Source organism: Oculina patagonica, chromosome 2 (assembly GCF_052425735.1).
Source record: "Oculina patagonica isolate OP01 chromosome 2, crgOcupat, whole genome shotgun sequence".
NCBI classification, from domain to species: domain Eukaryota; kingdom Metazoa; phylum Cnidaria; class Anthozoa; order Scleractinia; family Oculinidae; genus Oculina; species Oculina patagonica.
This window is the reverse complement of record NC_135759.1, coordinates 16596861-16615451: the sequence shown is the minus strand read 5'-3', so window position 1 is coordinate 16615451 and position 18591 is coordinate 16596861. Positions and strand designations below refer to the sequence as shown.

At 38.6% G+C, this 18591-nt stretch overlaps 1 protein-coding gene across 3 annotated transcripts; it reads left to right on the top strand.

Moving 5' to 3' along the window:
* Positions 1 to 1605: 1605 nt before the first annotated feature.
* LOC144641809 (fibroblast growth factor 1-like) lies at positions 1606 to 18088 on the top strand. 3 transcript variants are annotated; one of them, XM_078500834.1, is made up of 4 exons: positions 1606 to 1884; positions 14089 to 14338; positions 15810 to 15925; positions 16661 to 18088. In XM_078500834.1, the coding sequence occupies exons 1-4, from the start codon at positions 1861 to 1863 to the stop codon at positions 16859 to 16861; spliced, it is 591 nt and encodes a 196-aa protein (XP_078356960.1). In that variant the 5' UTR covers positions 1606 to 1860; the 3' UTR covers positions 16862 to 18088. The 3 variants fall into 3 exon arrangements, with proteins under 3 accessions (XP_078356960.1, XP_078356958.1, XP_078356959.1); XM_078500832.1 differs by lacking the exon at positions 1606 to 1884 and adding an exon at positions 12090 to 12402; XM_078500833.1 differs by lacking the exon at positions 1606 to 1884 and adding an exon at positions 13404 to 13536.
* Positions 18089 to 18591: the final 503 nt, after the last annotated feature.

Here is an 18591-nt window from a genome sequence, read left to right as displayed (position 1 = left end):
AACGTATTGTACAAAATTTTCCGCATTACTGCACGAGTTGATAAATGCTTAGGTCTATGTAACGCTTTATTATTTCGCTTGAAATAGAAAAAAATGTTCTTTTTGTGAATTTCGTATGGCAAATTGGCTAGGAAACTGCTTTTGTTCATGGGTGCCATTCGAAGCAACCAAAAATCAACCTTGGCAACCTTGTAAACTGAGACTCTAACTTAAATTTTTTTTTCAGTTCCGAGGTTTACTTAATAAGTTTGACTGAAAGTTTTTTTTTCCTTAAGTGCCGGCAGTTGCCTTGTTATTTTAAGACGCGGCACATGGGATTGCGAAGTAAATAGCGTTGTTTTCAGATCCTGCCCAAGTTTTATATCAAAGTAAATAAACTAAGCCCCATTTATGATAAGATTTCAAAGCCCTCTTTAATTAGGCACAAAAAGTAAACAAGAAAACTTCCTGATGCTCTTAAGATATCGCAAACTTCCTGTGAACTTTAAGTTCAGTTTGAACTAGAACAAAGTTCTGCCCGGCTTTTTCATGCAAAGTAGAATTTGTACCACATGTACAAGTAACACTAAATTAAGACCTTTATTATTCATACAATATCATTCTGCAAAATATAGTCCAAATGCGTCAATCTCCTTGAAATGAAGATTACTTTTTTTAGCTTTAACTAAATCTAAAAGGATGTCGGCTTAACTGAAGTTAGGCACAGTAAAATCTTTAAGTGCCTGCTTCCTTTGAAAACTGTATCAGATAATCCTTTGTAGAGCACTAGAGGCCAAAGCCAGTGCGAGCTCTTCTTATATGATAGCTTGTTGCGCAGAGAGCGTAGTAGCGTGGCAAGAGCGAATTAGTTACACGCGGCGGGAAAGAATGGCAAAAAAACATCGCTCGCATGAACACCTGACACACCCCCAGAAATCTGACAGGCACACACTACGTACGAACAGAAAACTGAGAAGCCCACAAAACCACGTTTTCCTGTAGGCCTCTCTTTTTATCAGCCCATGGTGACGGATAATCTCATTTAGCTCGACTGTGTGGTCACATCAAACTTTAACCTAAGTTAAACAAAACTTTATTTGTTACTGTGTTGATGTTGTATTGTGGCCTATGTTAATAAACGACAGCAATTTTACCAATTTTACCAAATCGCACCGATTTCTGCCAATTTCAATGCACCCAGCTATTCACTGTGTCCTAACTCCATCGCGTGGGGTGCTTATAGAGTGAACCTTTCCGCCATACAAACATTATTTTTATTGACTCCAATATAACAAAGTACGCCGACATGCAAAGTAGTGCGTCTGACACAGATTCTCACAAAGGGATAGCAAATCATAGACTATATCTCGCGGATTATTCTTGTTTAGCGGGTGAACGTTTTAGCACAGCATGAGAACCTTACACAGCGTTTCCGTTCCTGAGAGAGTTTTTCACGGGCAAGTGAAGAATTTGTACACGTGGTGACGTACACCGCCTCTATGGGACCCAAAGAAAGCAGGATACGGTTGGCTGAAATCTGAAGAGGCGAGAAATTAGCTTTTAAATAAATTGTCAAGAGTTTAATCTGGGATAATGACTTTGTAATCAGTACAAAGGCGTTGGAAAAGCGGTTTGCCTTTGTGGCCGCAAAAATAACACCCATCACAAGCTGTCTACAGCGATCTCGTCAAGTGTCTGTTTTTTAGTCTGAATATCCATGTAGGAGGTACTGGGACTGATGCGGAATTAGAACCCCTTGAAAACAGCCAGAACTGTGTTTGTCATCGTAAGTGTGCCGCTGAATATTGGCCCGTTGGAGTTTGTTGGCTAGCAAGCATTCATTTTGTCACACGATGTAGTAGTAAGAAGGCAGTTGTCGACATGTCGCCAAGGCTTTTGTTCAAGGTAAGTTGGCATGGAACAGTTTGTGATTTATTAAGGAACTTCTGCTGTGAGCGAACACAAGACCGGACCTTCGGATTTTAAGTACGGTAACGATAGAGGCTGTTCGAGTAAGTAGCTTCCATTTTTTTAATCTATCAGTGTGAGACCTGCGAGGATGCAGCTCTCTCTGTCGAAAGGCTACTGTAAGTGTGAAACATGCGGTCTAGACGATTTATTTGCGATTTGTAAAGCTGCCACTTACCAAAACCCAGGAAGAGATTCACGTATAATCGTGCCTTGAGCGACCATTTCGTAACAACTACATACAAACATACAGGCTGTCCAATGAAACTAAGGCGAAAGGCCTTACTCATTTGTAGTTCAGCATTAGTAAAACACCGAAAACATGTTAATTTTATTATCATCTGTCGAATAGGAAGTAAGAGATTTGTGGTGTGTTTATAATCCGTTAGCTATTAGCTTCTTTAGTGCCATAATAACTTTGTATCGGCTATATTTCTCTTAAATGGCTGGCGAAGTCATGCGAGAAATTCAGTTGCAATTAAGACCAATTAAAAACACAATGCTGGCAAACACTTTCACACTAAATCGTAGACAATTAGTAACTATTTCGCCGCCCCTTAGCATGCAACCAAAACTGATTGGAGTCCATTAAGGTTTGTGATGAACGTGAGTAGCATACTTTATTATTGCCTTAGTGGCGTGGGAATTACACCGCCATCTTGAACTATAGAGCTAGGGCTATTGATAGAGTTGTGGTGAAAGTGTGAACGTCTTGTATTCGAAACGCAGAAATCGCGTCTTATTTAACTTTTGAAGCATGCTAACGAAACAACAAAAGGAAACACTTTCAAAACGAAAGTAAACTTCGAACACAGCCGAGCGAAATAGTTTTATATCAACTTATGCTTACATTTTGGTGCGCTAAAACGGCCAAAAATATACACAAGGCAAGTTAGTCAAAGACCCGGTATAGCTAAGTGCATTTACTTGGAGATATAAGATAATTTTTTAAGTAGTGATCTTCGATAAATTTCTTCTCCTTTTTGATATTATGAAATTAAGAAGGTTAGTTCAAACAAGTCGCTTGGCGGTCGAAGTTTCGAGAAATCATTGACGTAAGTGATTTGTATTGTGAAAAAAGGCGTAGAAATTCAGTAATGTTTTCTATATTAATCAGAAAATTCTTACCATAACATAAGTACCTCTAATATTTCGAGCGTTTTAATTTGATCTCATGAGTGACTTTTTAGAGCAAAACAGTTTTAGACTGGTGCCTTTTTACGTACAAAAAACGCAGTTAAAAATATTGTGCCCTGAGAAAATTCAGGCATGGTCGGACGGATTGGAGCTAATGAAGAGATCATCTCCCGCCTTCTGAAGTGCCTTGGCTACTAAAACGACGTTGTGTTTTTCCGTTTTTCCTTCTCAATTAATTCGTGTTCTAAAGTAAGATTCGTTTATTTAAACATTCTGCTCTCGGCCTTATAGTCGTGCATCGTTTCCAACCCAGTGGGCCACATCGGTAGTGACCGCACTGACAAAGCCAGGTCTCGTTTTGTTTAATACGTCATTTTTTACATCGCATTGTCCCGTCACTAAGGCTAGAACAAACGTCTTCAGACGCTTCTGGTAAAATAATCACCATTCCTTTTATTATCATTCCATTACCTAAAAACAGATCATTAGAGTCTTTTTATACTCGACAAATGTCCTGGGTGCATTCACCGAAAATTCCATTGGACTCGAAAGCTTAGTGTCAGTGATATGCGTGCATGGGACTCGTGAAGACGGATTGTGTTTCTATGTGTTTCGCTTCACGGTTAGCCTACAGTGACACAAAGTTAACAGATTAAAAACCAGGAGTCTATATTTTCTTTCAGCCTTGGAGAACATTCGTCAAATTTTTTTAACGATTAGGATTTTTATTCAGAATTTTTCACCCATGGAAGGTGTACTTGACATTTACGCCCAACGAAAGCCGCAGTTGCAAGTCATAACTCATATTTGCACATTTGTGTCAGATTTTGGCTGTAATTTACCACACTGGTTGCATGAACCACACTAGATATAGTTTAGGGGTCTAGCAATGTTGATTCTGTCTGAAGTAGTCGCTTGTATTTTATTGCTAGATGAAAGCCTTTAAGCAGTTCATCTCGGCTAATCCCACACATGTGTGATGAGGTTTCGGGGGGTCTTGGTAAATGATCACCCATCATAAAAAGCCGACCACATCTTTCGGTTGGCCGTCAGTTATTTCACGATCAAAAAAGCAGACATTATAATGGATCTTAATGTCCTTGATCAATTGCTCCGCTGAACTGCTCTCAACTCTCTCTCTCACAACTGTAGACTATAGTCGTATGCTGCTCATTTAGAGAAAGAATTTTGTTTCTTACAATTTTGTAACGAGTCTTGATTTCCACTAGAGCTACCGATACGGCCCAATAAAGACATCAAAAGCTGAGAATCGACGGAACTCTACACTGATACGTAAATATTGTGCTTGTAAACTCAGACATCTGTGAACAACAGGGAACTGATTTTTATAATACTCGGAAAAAGAACCCAACTGGGGGATAACTCAACTTTACGCTACGAGAAACGTTTGTCATAAGACGCATAATTCGTTTACACGATCGCGGCCAACCAATGGTCGTTGCTATTTCTTGATAGGTTCACCATTGTTAAAACAGATTAAATACAGATTGAGCGTTCCTAGTAGTAAAACGGCCATTCTTTCTTGGCTTGGCACATGAGCTCAATATACGTTAGCGTGATTTATCAGACGATCTAAGGTGGTCCAAACTCGGGCTAAGTATTGGTGCCGCCTTTTTTAATCAACTTATGTATTCTCGGCTGAAAATCTTGTTTGTAAAACTAGTGTGATACGTTAACAAAATCTCGAAATATCTTTTCACAGTCTGAGTTTTAGCACAGCGATTTCTTGGTTTGTGCTATAGGGGTATGCCTTTGACTTTAAGCGGATTTCCGGCTAGCTTACTATGAGGAAAGAATAGTTATCGCGATAGCAAGATATACCTTTGCAGCTGAGTTCCGTGTCCGTGGTTTTAATAGAGACGAAACACACATGTCTTCAGTTGAAGCCGCGTTCATTTACATCCAATTAGGAACTCGAAGTTTAGGGTCAATTTCACTGCACGGAAAAATAGCGAACTATTAATCGCTTTAAAAGTTAAGCTTTTAAAAGAATTCACACCGGTTAACTTTCAACACCACAAATTGCAAAATGTAAGGTATAGCTTTTGGTGTTTTCTGCGTTATAGAGACCATGCAACTCGATCCTTGTATTTACTGCGTTACAGTAATAGCAGTTTTTTTTTCAAGACATACTTTCGGGGTTTCATGATACTTCAATATTTGATAATGAATAATTGAGTTGAAACACCCACAAACGGGTCACCCATTTGTGAGTTGGTAACTGGATAAATTCTGACTACTCATAATAACCTTTTCATACTTGTTGGCAGCGCCACCTTGCCCCTGAAAACAAACTTCTTTAGTCATCAGTGGGCCGGGTTGTTCGAAAGACAATTAACGCTAACCCAGGATTAAAAGATGATCAAGATTTTAATTTCTCTTGTTTTAGAGGGTTTCCCAAAGCTAATATTTTGTTGTTTGAGATTGGTCCATGTCAAAACTGTGGGACAGAAAATATTAACAGAAAACCACAACGAAATTATACAAAAATTGAAATCAAATTTCACGCTAATTCTGGATTAGCTTAATCGTGCTTTGAACAACCCAGCCCAGCTTTTTAAAATATTTCTACCCCTCATGCCACGAGTGAGACAGCTAAGAGTTCAGTCGAACTAAAATTCCATTCCGGTGACGCAACACTTCAGGATTCGTTTACTGTCTCTGATTGATTGTGGACACTCTGCTTATTTGCTTGATGTCAGTCGTCTGAGAAACGCCTGTTTTTGTTTCGATTGTGTAAAGAACATGAAGGGGTGGGCGATGAGAGCAGAATGTGCCTACACAGTTCCCCCATTGCAATGTTAAAAACTGGGACAGTACACTCATTTGTCAGACTGTGTATATAGGGTTGAAAACGGGGCGGAACATTTCCGAGGGGATCATGGGTTGAGCATTGAACTTTTTCCTTAAACGTTGATTAATTTTTTTCTTAAAATACTACTCTACAAACATAAAGAAAATAATGAACTTAGTGATAACGTCTTTTAACATATTCTAGACAGAAAGCAGTATAAAAATTTTGGCATTGATTCTGCTTTGTTTCGCGATCTGTAAAAAAAGCATACTGGGACGTCCCGGATGAAACAGTTTCTGAAGTGTCACCAAACTGATATTTTTGTATTTTAACTTTTCAAACGTGAAACGAGGTGATATCTAAAGAGCTTCGAAGTGAAAGCGAATGAATCGATTGTAGAATCTACTTTACTTCTTGTAGATTTTTTTAGCGGCCTTGATGGTGGGCTATGGTGCCCCAAGAGAAGGGCACAAACATGGCGGGTGCAAGTGAAGTACCTACAATATATCTCTGTGCTTTTGTCTAGAATGAAAATCAAAAAGTATCTGAACTAACATTTGGAGAACTGTATGACAATAAGTAATATAAAAGATCAAAAGGACCGTATGTCACGGGCTTTATCAGATTTTTTAACAGCCAACATTTATATTTGTGTCACAGGAAACCTAAAAATAATAGTCCATTTTTATTAAAAATTGCGATATCAGAGCACTTAAACTGTTAATAAGTATCTTTGGCTGCAGATGACTCGGATGGAAACGGATTGCAACTTGAAAAAGTAAGGCTTACCATTTCAAGTAGTTTTTGCGCGTCTTTAAAAATCGATATTTATAGCCGTAGCTGGATTTCTATCCGCAAATTAAGGTTATACCTTCCTTTAGATGATCAAAGATAATGTTTTTTATGGGTTAAGTTGCCTACCACTAATTTCAGAACAGTTCAGACCAAAACTCTGCGAAATCCCCATGACATAGCCCCTTTAATAAGTCCTGACAGGACTAACAATCGTATGCGAGGGACAAGGCGATTCTTGAGCAGTGCTTTCAGTCATTGAGACCTTTTCTTCATGATCAGTTTAGTTTTACACGTGTACTGGTCAATCTGGCGGAAATATGACGATATCCGTTTATGACTGTTGCTCATAAATGAATAGGACTCCTAGCTGTTCCCTTGTGAAACTGAGATCTGTAACCAAATTCAAAAAACCGTGTCTCCAGCAGCTTTGTCAGAGAGGTCGAATGATGCCGGATTTATCACCGGCATAACGAAAATTTATGCAATTGTTTTTATAACACAGATCATGGCGTGCAATGGAAACGAAATACCTTGTGGATGAGTTGATTTATGGTCTGCATGATTTTCAGTATACACTAGCCTTTAGCACGTGTACGCGTGTATTCGAAGAAAAATCTGATCACGAGAATTTTTTGCCTAACTATATTCCCACACGCCGATTTTTATGCGGGGGACAATTGACGGAAGCGGTACGTTATAGCGGATAAACAAGGTCATAAAACCTATGGGACACCGCCGGACTTTCAAAGGAATTTTATTCTTCTGAGTTGTTATACAATTCCGTGCATGAATAAACGACACAGCATTCCGATTGGTAAGGTTAACACTTGTTAAAATTGTTTTTAAAACCACCGGTTAGCCTAAATTAAATTTCCTTTGACCTACAGCAAAAGGTGATCTATTCTCGTTTCTTTTTATTGGGAGTGGTCAGGGAGATCGAAATGTGTGGGGAATTTGTGGTCTGGTTCTGGAGTTCCTGCTACATTGAGTGTAACAGGCCAATTTTAGCTTTTGGTGGAAAGCGACACCAAAGTCTCTACCTGCCCACGAAGGTCACGTGAGAAAAAAACTGGAAACTGATCTGGCTGCCAAAGTAGAATTTGCTTTGTTCGTACAGTTGCAAGATTCAGTCTCGGCCTTGTTTCCAATTTGCTCGGGTCTTGAACTGTGCTTTAGAATAAAAGGAACAACGTTCCGATTGGTAGGAATAACACTTGTTAAAATTGTTTTTAAAACCACTGGTTAGCCTAAATTCAATTTCCTTTGACCTACAGAAAAACGTGATCTTTTTTCGTTTCTTTTTATTGGGAGTGGTCAGTGAAAAAGAGATGTGTGGGAAATGTGTGGTCCTTTTCTTGAGTTTCTGCTACATTGGGTGTAACAGGCCATTTTTGGCTTTTGGTGGAAGGCGGCACCAAAGTCTCCACTTGCCCACTAACGCCACGTGAGAAAAAACAGAAAACTGATCTGGCTGCCAAAGTAGATTTTGTTGTTCAAACAATCGCAAGATTCAGTCTCTACGTTGCTTCTAATTTACTCAGGACTAAGCTGTCCTGAACTGTGCTGTAACTCAGCATGTGGAGAGCAATTTGTCGGATTCAGTTTCACTCATATATTGTTATGAGCAGTAGACACGCGATCACACATGCAAGCATAAATGTGAACTTATTATTCGCGCGCCATTTTACCATATTAGGTCAAAAGAACGTGCAAAATAGGAGCCGGTAGTACACCGTAGGACGGACGGAAAGCAGAGCAACAAAGTGTGCGGACTAAACGATCCAAACTTTGACTTGTTTACGTCCTTTAAGGCATGAAATAAATCCCTTATTCGACGGTTTAACATACAAGACGCGTGGACATTTTGCTCATTGCTCGCATTTTTTCTCACCCCTACGGGCTCGGAAAAATACTAGGCAGTCGCAAAATATCTGCGCGTATCTCACGTTAAAATCATTAAACTCAAAACAACAGTTCGGAACCGGATGGAAGCAAAGGTAAAATAATCACAGAATTTGAAACCGTGTAGATAACTTCTTACTATAGTAACTTATTTTTGTAATTTTGAGTTACGACTTATTGCACGTGCGTATTCATACCGAACAATCTATATGATCAGAAATCTTACCTTTTTCAAGACGCAAAGTTCAATAATCATGAGCCCCTAGCGAAGGAAATGTAGTGGCCTAGTTAGACCTTTAAATTCTCAGGTATTTGGAATTGAGAGAGTAGAAAAGTTGCTGAAACAAACCGATAGAGAGAATTATAAATAACTTGCGGAAATGTAGCAGTTAAAGAGAGTGTCAAGTAGGCAGAACTTTTGCGCATTTGTGCCCACGTTTTGTAAACGAAAAGAGGAGGAGAACTATCAAGTGTTTCCTTTAGTAATGACGTTGTATCAGATTCACGTTGTTGAAATAGGATGCAACACAAATATGAACTTTATTTTTGTTTAACTCACGTTTAACCGCAAACAGATTCCTGCCGCAAGTGGTACGCCTGTTCCGACCAAAGTTAATTAACTTCAAACACTTTTTATCGAAAATAGAATGGGAAATTTTAGGCGAGAGCGAGAGAAGACTTCAAAATGGGTCCCCTTTCAAGCATTGACCTTACACTCCATTTACGCGTCACGTATGGTCCCCATATCTCTTTTCACGTAGACAAGTCACGTTTTTAAAACCTCTTCGTCGCCCTTGAGGATTACTGACAGGCTTGGATTGATTTTAGAGCATTTGCCAGTTTATCTTTTAAGCCCGGGCGAAGGATCTAGTTAAATCATCCTTATGGTTCGCCGGCATAGGTTACACTCTGTGTAAGCGGATTAAACACCCGATGGGGATTATCCGCAGAAATATTCCGAGGATATTGCCTAAATGTTGCAAAAAATTTGCGATACGTGTTGTAAATCATAGTTTAATGACTAATTATAACTTCCTGATACCGCTAATCTAAAATAAATTAAAGAGTCGCGTGCTTTGGAATTTTCCTTTGGCTTGAATCACTCGATCTAATTATAAATCAATTTCCTACAAAAAAGACTTAAAAGTCGATAATTTAGTAATCCACTTATACTGTTTGGTGCAAATTAACATGGAAATCAGTTGTGAATTACAACACTGATAAGAAGCCGGCCACAGCATTTATCAACTGAAAGTACTGTGAAAGTTTTTTTTACAAATTATGTACATGATTAACGAATCAAAGATCCACGTTTTATAAAGGTCAGATACAATCGTTAAGAAGTTATAAAGTGTCCCTTCTTGTGTTATGACGTCAATTCCTTTAGTCAAACGGTTGGGAAAATTCACTTAGTATTTTTTTAGCGGATGTACTTTTAGCCGTTAATCCATGACAAACCACCAAATTCACTTATCTGTTTACTTGAATAAAATCTATTTGTGCTAAAGACAAAATTCCTAATAAGTATATTTAGCGGTACATGTTATGTAAATGTAATGTCAACATTCAATGATCGTGATTTGAGTTTGCTAGTCTACGTTTATGAACATGTTGTCTTACTGAATGACGTAGAAACTGCAATTAAAACTGACCGTACGTGCGCCAAATGACAGTATTTCACAAGCAACCGGCGACGTTAAAAGACGTATAATTGCTTCCCAATATATTTGACCTTCAGAGTTTGTCCTTTCTCGACGGACAAAGACGTCATATTTACTGGGAAACAATATTTAAGGTAGGCAAGCCTAAAAAAGGGTTTATTTTTAATTCAAGCACTGACAGTTTTCTAAGAACAACCAATTACAAAGCAATGATGTCACAATATTATTTCGTTACCAAAGCAAACACAGCAAGTGTTTTTCCTCCTTAAAACATGTTAGCTCACCAAGAAAAAATTTGCGGTTACAAATTTTCCGGTACTTTATTCGCTGCTCGCCAAAACACCGCCCTAGATTTGGTCTGTTTATTTATAACTCTGTCTAAATACTTGTATATATAAAAGGCATTTGCGTTACTAAATTTTGCATGTCAAGCCTTCAAGCTGTATGTGTTTTCTTGAACGCCCATGGCATAACGCCAATATTTCACTGTGGCAGTACCACCCTTTTTGTCATTTAAAATACGCAAACGTGAAAATATGAGAAACTTTTCGGGACATGGAGATTAGTCTAAAAATAAACATTTGGGATCGATGGACGATTATTTTAGAACAACCTCTGCAATGCTGGAGGCAAGTGGAAGAAAAATTAATCCTACTTTTTCATTGTAGTGCAGAAACGCATGTAACAAAATTATTAGAAGATTTAGCAGTGTATTTAACAGTCAATCTGTTATTTCCTTTCAAGAAAAGGAAGTTCAAATAGACACTCGTTGAGACAATAACTGAAATGTAAGAGTCAAGGTAAAAGGGTTTTATGCACTTACGTTTTTGACAACTTATTATTTTCGTCATCAGAGATATTGAAGAGGAATTTTTCTATGAGAAAAGATCCACCAAAAAAATACTGACCGTTTGACTGCATTGGCACTTTAAGAAACACTAAATTTTAAGCAGCGTTATCATTTACAAAAGGCATTATCGTTATAAGATAAGGGATAAGGGATTTTCTCTTGATACTCTTCGCCAATGAAAAAACGCATGAATGTTTTTATGCTTATAGTCACCACTTCATTCCTCTTCAAGTATGAATCACAAAGCGTCCTCTATGCGCGACCACCCATGAGTGTGTGAAACGTGGGCCGCTTACGAGTGACAGTCGCCAAAAACCATGCAAGGCTATTTGATACTGAGATACAAGAAAAAAAATGCACGCTAGAAGTAGCAAGAGCCATGAGCTACTATTTCGGTTCGACGATTTAAAAGTTGTATCGTCCTTTCCGGTTCCAGCGGAAACGATTATGCTTACTCTTCATGTTGCGTTACATGACGCACCAGTCCTTCTTTGTAGAAAGGTATATTCTATAGAGCTCGTTATAGCACAAAGCCTGACATTCGTTAAGTTACGTAACAACAAATATTTTATGTAATCCTTTTCATTTTTGATTCTCCGTATTGCTTCAAGCTTTCCTTGGAATTCGCCGGTAGTTTTGGCCAATTTTAAGAGTCATTTTTATGTTTCATTCGATGCTACTTGGTCAAAAATTTGAACGACCATAAGAGTCAGCCGGACTTTCGTGGCCGGCGGCTATGTATCAATGACTGTGGAAGTAGGAAAGGGCGTTGGAAAAGGTAAAAGAATCAATGAAGCGAACTTCCAAAATGACACAAATCGGCGTTCAATATGCAATTTTAACAAGTTTTGAGTTATCTTATTACGGTAATTACGTAGTACGCTTTTTTAATTTAGTGTATCTTACGATCAAACCTCTCAAGAGCCCAGACCAAAAAAATTCCAGCAATGAAATTCACTATTGCGGCCAGCCCTTCGGAAAGAAAGCTTTTGAATAATGGAGAGCGCAAGCATCCATCGACAGGAATTATAAAGTCTACGACCCCGTGAGGTCGTCTTAATGTTCCGGTTGTATTTAGCGTTTTTGTGGAGGAGTTTCTTACGTAATCCGGTTTCGTGCTATCATTCAGGAAATTACGATTCTAAGCAATGTATAAAGGAAACTTCTTTACAGAAGGCATATTCAGAAAACTCAATCTGACAAGCGAAGAGAAAGCGGAAATTATTGACAAGGACAACTATCGTTCTACTACAGACAACCGCGTGATGGAATTTCTACGTTCTGCAGTCTTAATGGTACGTTATCAAGACTTAGATCTTTATATCTTTACTTTAAGGGGAAAGCTTTAATACGAAAAAAAAATAATCTCGTTCTTTATTAAGGTAAATTCATTATTTTTTTCTCTGATTCTTACAGCAACAAACTTGAAAATTAAATAATAGTTATCGATATCTTTATTACGGACGTAATCTGGTTAGTTTTAGTTATAAAACTAGGCAAAATATTGAGGTACTATATTTAAGTTAATTGTCTATTCTTAAAAATATGAAGATGAATTGTATGGCGATCACTCTCTTGGACTAAGTACAATGCATAAGCGTTTCAACTTTACTGGAAGACTTCGATCAACTTTTCCAGTTAGTCACGAATGATTGATAACCAAATCAAGCATTTGGAAGGAATTTTTTTCTCTGCCGACGTAGAAAAAGTTTTTGTTTCACCGATATCTTTTATTCCCCCCCTTCGCGCTCAGACTTTGGGCTTGACAAAGAAACAGATAATCCGCCGCATGGATAGTTATTAAGGCTCACTTCAGCCTAGTAAGCTTTTTACACGGTTATTTATAGCAATAGCTAAAGGACTCGACTAGAACAGACGTTCCTAAAACTTGAAATCTTTTTATGTCAAGCTATTTCACTTACGCTAGACAGTTGAACGTCAAGTATTTAGAAAATTCTTGCGTGATTGATAAACTGCACGCACATTATACCTGCTCCGATCCAGTGATTACCTATAAACTATAATAAACCCATATTACGTAATTACTTAATTTTTTTGTCGCATTATGAATCGAGACTCACGCTTTCCTTTTCAAAAATTTGTTTCTCCGGAAATTAATTTAATCTGTAACTCACAGAGCTGGGTAATGGGTTATTTCTTCACTTATTTCAATATATATCTTTTTCGGAAAATACCTTGTCAAAATATCACTTAAGTGCTCGTATATTTTATCTAGGAATGCAATAAATTTAGGTTATATAATTATTCACGTCAACTGTCAATTAGAATTTGGGCCATTTGTCTTTTGTCACTTAAAAAAGCTTATATTGCTTTAAGTGTAAGTGATTTGCTTGTAAATAAACAATGGGAAACATACCAGACTTGCCGATATTGCGATGTGGGGAAGAAAGATTGATTTTTACATCAAGGTATGCTTTTATTGACCGATATTGCTACGCTCACATATCAGTTAACCTGTATCACGCTTCGATACGTTCGAATCATTTAGTTCTTGAGCTGCTTTCTAAATTAAGTTTCAAACAAGAATTTTGGTGGTAACTCGGGCTTTCATTGGCTAAAACAACCAGTGAGAGTTCTTTTATGGTAGCATGGAGCGTGCGCAGTGAATAAAACGTGGGTTCTCGGTCAGCGGTTTAACAGTGGTGACCCCAGTGCCTTCTCTGTGTAAAACTACACAAAAGAGAAACTTAATTTGAGTCTTGGCAAATAATAATAATAAAAAAATAACGTTACATCGAGCGGAGACGAGTTGGAACAGATTCAGTAGATGGCAAAATCTGTTAAAAAAGCTCAAATAGTGGAAGTACATTAATTAAACTTAGTTTGCAAAATGGTCTCTAATTGACAAACCAGTTGCTAGGTCGAAAGCCAACCTTCGAAATTTCAGCCTCTCATCGAAAACGGCGCGTAATTTACCAAGTCAAGGCAAGAACTGATGAGAGTGTTTCTTTATCCAACAGATTGTTTTTATATACTTCGTGTTGTCCTGTACCTCTTCGAGTATAGTACAAGGGATACCTGTCACAACAAACTCCAGATCCTCAAGAGATCGAGTACCAAGACATTTTCATAACTCTAATGATCTAGATAAAGTTTTCACACATCCTACGCTGAGACTCAAGGGACAGTTACTCTCTAGAACTGGGTATTTCCTGGAAATTTTAAAAAATGGAACTATTCAAGCGACGCTGAACAATTCGTCGATATACAGTAAGTAAATTAACTGATACATGACAACCTCGTCCACAGGGTCTTCTCAGCGACGTTTTTCAAAATGGTGGTAGACTCCCCGCGGACCCCCCCGCGTATCGCCCCCCCCCCCGCGAAATTCTCCGCACCCAGCCGCCATCTTAAAAGCGGAGTAGACCCTGGGAACGAGGTTGGATACATGATGCTTATTGTTTCCAAGAGGACGATAAAGATACCACCCAACCACGTGATGCACAACTCAACTTCTTGACTTTTAGGTATAAGACTGTAAGCTCAAAGTTTCTGTCAGCTGATGGTTGGCGAGATGGGAGCCCCAAGTAAACTATTAAAGTAGATATAAATAGATTTAGCCAAGCCTAGAAGCGGAGCTTCCCGATTATTCACTCTGCTCTTAATGTAAAACTAAATTTACTGACCAAAGACAAAAAACCCCTAGGTTTGAGCCCGCGATCCAATGCCAAAACGATTACCTAACACGCGACCTCGATGGGGTTCTACACCTGAGCCTGCGGTATGGTCATGTGATACTGGTCAGCGGATACCTTGTTTTGACAGCTGTTAATTGGATGTTCAATATCGTTAACCTTTCGTTTTTCAGTATGCCAAGCAGTATGTCTATAGCTAGAGAATGGCCGCCTTGTTGCGACGTAGGTACGTACGTTCGCGCCTGTGAGCAATGCCGCTAACCACCAAGACCATAAAAATTCAAATGCATGGGTTTCCTATTTTTATGCATGCAAGATTGTGCTTTTTCCATGGTTATGGGGCTCCGCTCTGCGGCCCTTCGGACCGATGGGGACCTCCGCTATATAAACTGTGGGCAAACAGTCTTGTTGTTTTAGCATAACCCAGAGACTGATTTATTAAACATCGGATATCGACAAAAATTTCTGGTGTCGCGAGCAAATCTGAGTCCCCGAATTCTCACGCACTGGTTAGGGAGACTCGTGCATGGCGAGCGTGTGTGACACGCGTCCTGCTAGGATCAGCAATATCGAAATCGTCCTTCGTGGAGATAAATGAAATGAGAAAGGTCTGATTTTCGTACGTTGTCACTAGCGTGGGACAAAAAACGGACCTATTGAAGGTTTTGTTTCTGTTCAAATGTTCGGAAAACCGCGCGTGCCCTCTTATGGCTTTCTACCGATCGAAAGTAGTTGCCTGCTTAACCAATCAGATTGCTAGCTTCCCATTAGTCAGCAAGGGAGTTATGTTAGTCTTGTCTAGACTAACCAGTGACTGCCTGCTAGCAAACGCGCAATCTGCTTGACTACACCATGTCATCAATTATCGATCGATAGAAGGCCTCCGGAAGGGCGCGCGCGATTTTCACGATGGCCGAAAAGTATTTAACAAACCCGCCAATAGTTCAGTTTAATGGATATTTGATGTTTAATAGAAGAGACATTGAATTATTTTACAGTTAATCAGTGCACTCACAAGTTTGTCCTGTCTTCTTTTCATCCTTTAGCTAAAATTGAAATGCAAAGCTACAACAAAACACTGAAAAGGATTAAAGGACTCCAGAGCAAACATTTCTTAGCATGTGAAATAAGAGATAAAAGAAGAGGAAAATTTATTGGAGTAGTAAGTATTTTCCCACTTCAGTAATAGCAGCAAGTGATGCTTGTTGCCGAATCAATAAACCGTAAAGAGAATCTAGAAATAAACCGGTCTGTCAAAACAGCTTGACATAGGCGTATAGTATGAGAGTTGCTCGCTTCGCTCTCCTGGGCTCCTGGACAAATACATAGCGTTGAAGTGGGAGGCGCGGTGCCCTAATGGTTAGAGCCTGTGTCGAACGCGATTCAGAGGTCTGAATTCGAATCCTGGCTTCCATTCCTCGTCCCCATAGCCCTTTCGTTTCTCTTAGCCGACTGGGCCTCGGCACGAAAAAAATAAAGGGCTCTGGAAATTAATTCGAATTTTTTTTGAATGGCTGTTTGGAACAAAAAAATTCCTGAACGGAAGTCAAAAACGTAACGACTCTCTCATACATTCTTTTGAAACATCATGACTGCATACATGAAGACCAGAAGTCCTAGAATCAATCTAGGACTGAAAATCCTGTGCGCCCAGAGCCCTTTGTTTTCTCGTGCCAAGGCTAAGCCGGCTAAGAGAAAGGGGCCAAGAAAATGTACTGTTTCGTGTTCATCAGCAAGATACTTTATTTGCACAAGAAAACTACTTTACGGGAAGTTCCTTGAATTTGAAAGTGATTTTGTACACGAGAAAAAGACTTAAAATATTGTGACATCTTTGAAGTTTTTGTGATACGTTTTTGTAATTTTGTTTATTAATTGAGTTTTTCTATCCTTTCAGAAGCACCTCGCAACCGACTCTTTGTTTATGGAACACATGGAAGAGAATGGCTATTTAACTTACAGGGCGCTAAATTTTCAAAAGCATCTTAACAACACGGGATTTCTCGCTATTAAAGACAATGGCAAGTTTAGAAGAATTGATCGTTCAACAGCGGGAATGCACGCGTCCCAATTCACGTTTTTAGCAGCACGTATATAAATGGGCAGCTAAAGTCCTGCATTAACTTATAGGTAAAACAATCAGATGGTGGAGTACGCATTCGTGAACAAGATAGGAGAGAACAAAACTGGAGCGTTGCTTCGATGTATGAAGAAAAGAAAGATATAGAGCTGTTCGATAGCTGTCCAGCTATAATAGTAGTAACTTATACAAAGAAGATTTGCATCAAGCTTATAAGGTGTAAGCTGATTTGATTGACATCTGACGCAGCCCAACAGACCCTTTAGAAACTTATTCCTAGTCCACAAGGGCGAAGTTTTACATAGTGTTTAAGTTCATTGAGATTTCTAATCAAGCAAAAGACAATAATTACTTAAAATGATATGTAAGTACTCTGCGAGTTGAGGTTTTATTAATACGTTTATATAGTGACCGGAGGAGACATAATGTGACATGGGCTGGCATCCCCATTGCGCAGGCGCCATGATTTCCATAGCAACCAACAAATTCTGTAAGTTAGGGATGGACCATTATTTTTTGGAGGGGTGGAATGGGCTATTTTTCCGGGCTAGATATTTTTTGCCACCTTCAGGTTGTGCAAGAATTTCTTTCAAAATGTTTCTTATTTTTTTTCTCATGGCTCTCCTTGCACGATTTTTTTTTCAGCCGTTTTTTCTGTGCAGGAATTTTGTTTTGGTAATTGTCCAATCCCCCCCCCCCCCCCCCCAAAAAAAATAATGGTCCGTCCCTTAGGCTTGTCTAACGGGCGACCACCTGTACCTTGCGATAAGGCAAGATGGTAAATTCCAGAATTACAGGTGTCCAAACAAATACTGACAATTAGGAAGACACTCTTACCTCGCTTTTCTCTTTTTCTTTTATTGCTGGATTTCCAGTGATTCAGTCATTGCAATTTCTATGTGCACGGAACGAACGTTTTAACTGACTTTAAAATCAAAAACAGCTTGTTTCTGCGAAAAAAAAGTTGAACCCATTACTCACGTAAAAAAATATGCATCTTTGACATGGAGGAAATTTTTTCTTGCAAGAAACATACTGATATATAAACATTTCTCTGTTTCGTGAAAAAGATCTTCAACAAAAAAGCAATAAGGAATGATTTTACCGCATTCAGATTATCGATGATTCAGCATTGATTCTTTTATGTAATTTGGCACAAAGTGCATCTATTTATTTATTTTATATTTAGCTGTTGGTTATTTAAGTGATATAAAGTAGAAAACGATAAATGGTCTGTTTGTTGTATATTTGCATGCCGAGGTCTACATCATCGCCTAAGAACATTAAGACAAGTAATCCCTATCATCCGCAGAGGATTCCGTTGCCTTTCAGTTCATTTCTAAAAAGATACTCAACAATGGTTCTCCGTCCCGATCTAAAGTAAAAGGTATACAAAAGGCATCTCAGACTCTCATGTCCTCTCTCAAAACCAACGAAATCACTTAAAATTTTACGAATGCACTGATAAAATCATAACGTCTGCTTCTATTAATCTCCTTATTATCAGCTGTGATCTGCAGGGGGAGGGTACAATAGTTGCGCAACCTTCCAAAATATATATATTAGAAGAAGCTTCAGTAACCGCTCTTAAAATTTAGATTACTTCACCAGGTACACTTGACGCCACTCCTCAAAGAATTTTGCTTAACTTCCTAACAAAAAGTTAATTAACAGGAAATCCGCACACTGTTAAGTTTTTCCAGTGTATTTTATCAGCATAAACTCAGCTCTTAAACTAATTTTTAACT

What these genes read in the sequence shown, in the direction of transcription:
- LOC144641809 (XM_078500832.1), top strand. Translation starts at nt 12,256, where the DNA reads ATGTATAAAGGAAACTTCTTTACAGAAGGCATATTCAGAAAACTCAAT. An exon ending in GAACAATTCGTCGATATACA is followed by an intron (nt 14,339 to 15,809) that starts GTAAGTAAATTA and finishes TTCATCCTTTAG; the next exon opens with CTAAAATTGAAATGCAAAGC. An exon ending in GAGGAAAATTTATTGGAGTA is followed by an intron (nt 15,926 to 16,660) that starts GTAAGTATTTTC and finishes CTATCCTTTCAG; the next exon opens with AAGCACCTCGCAACCGACTC.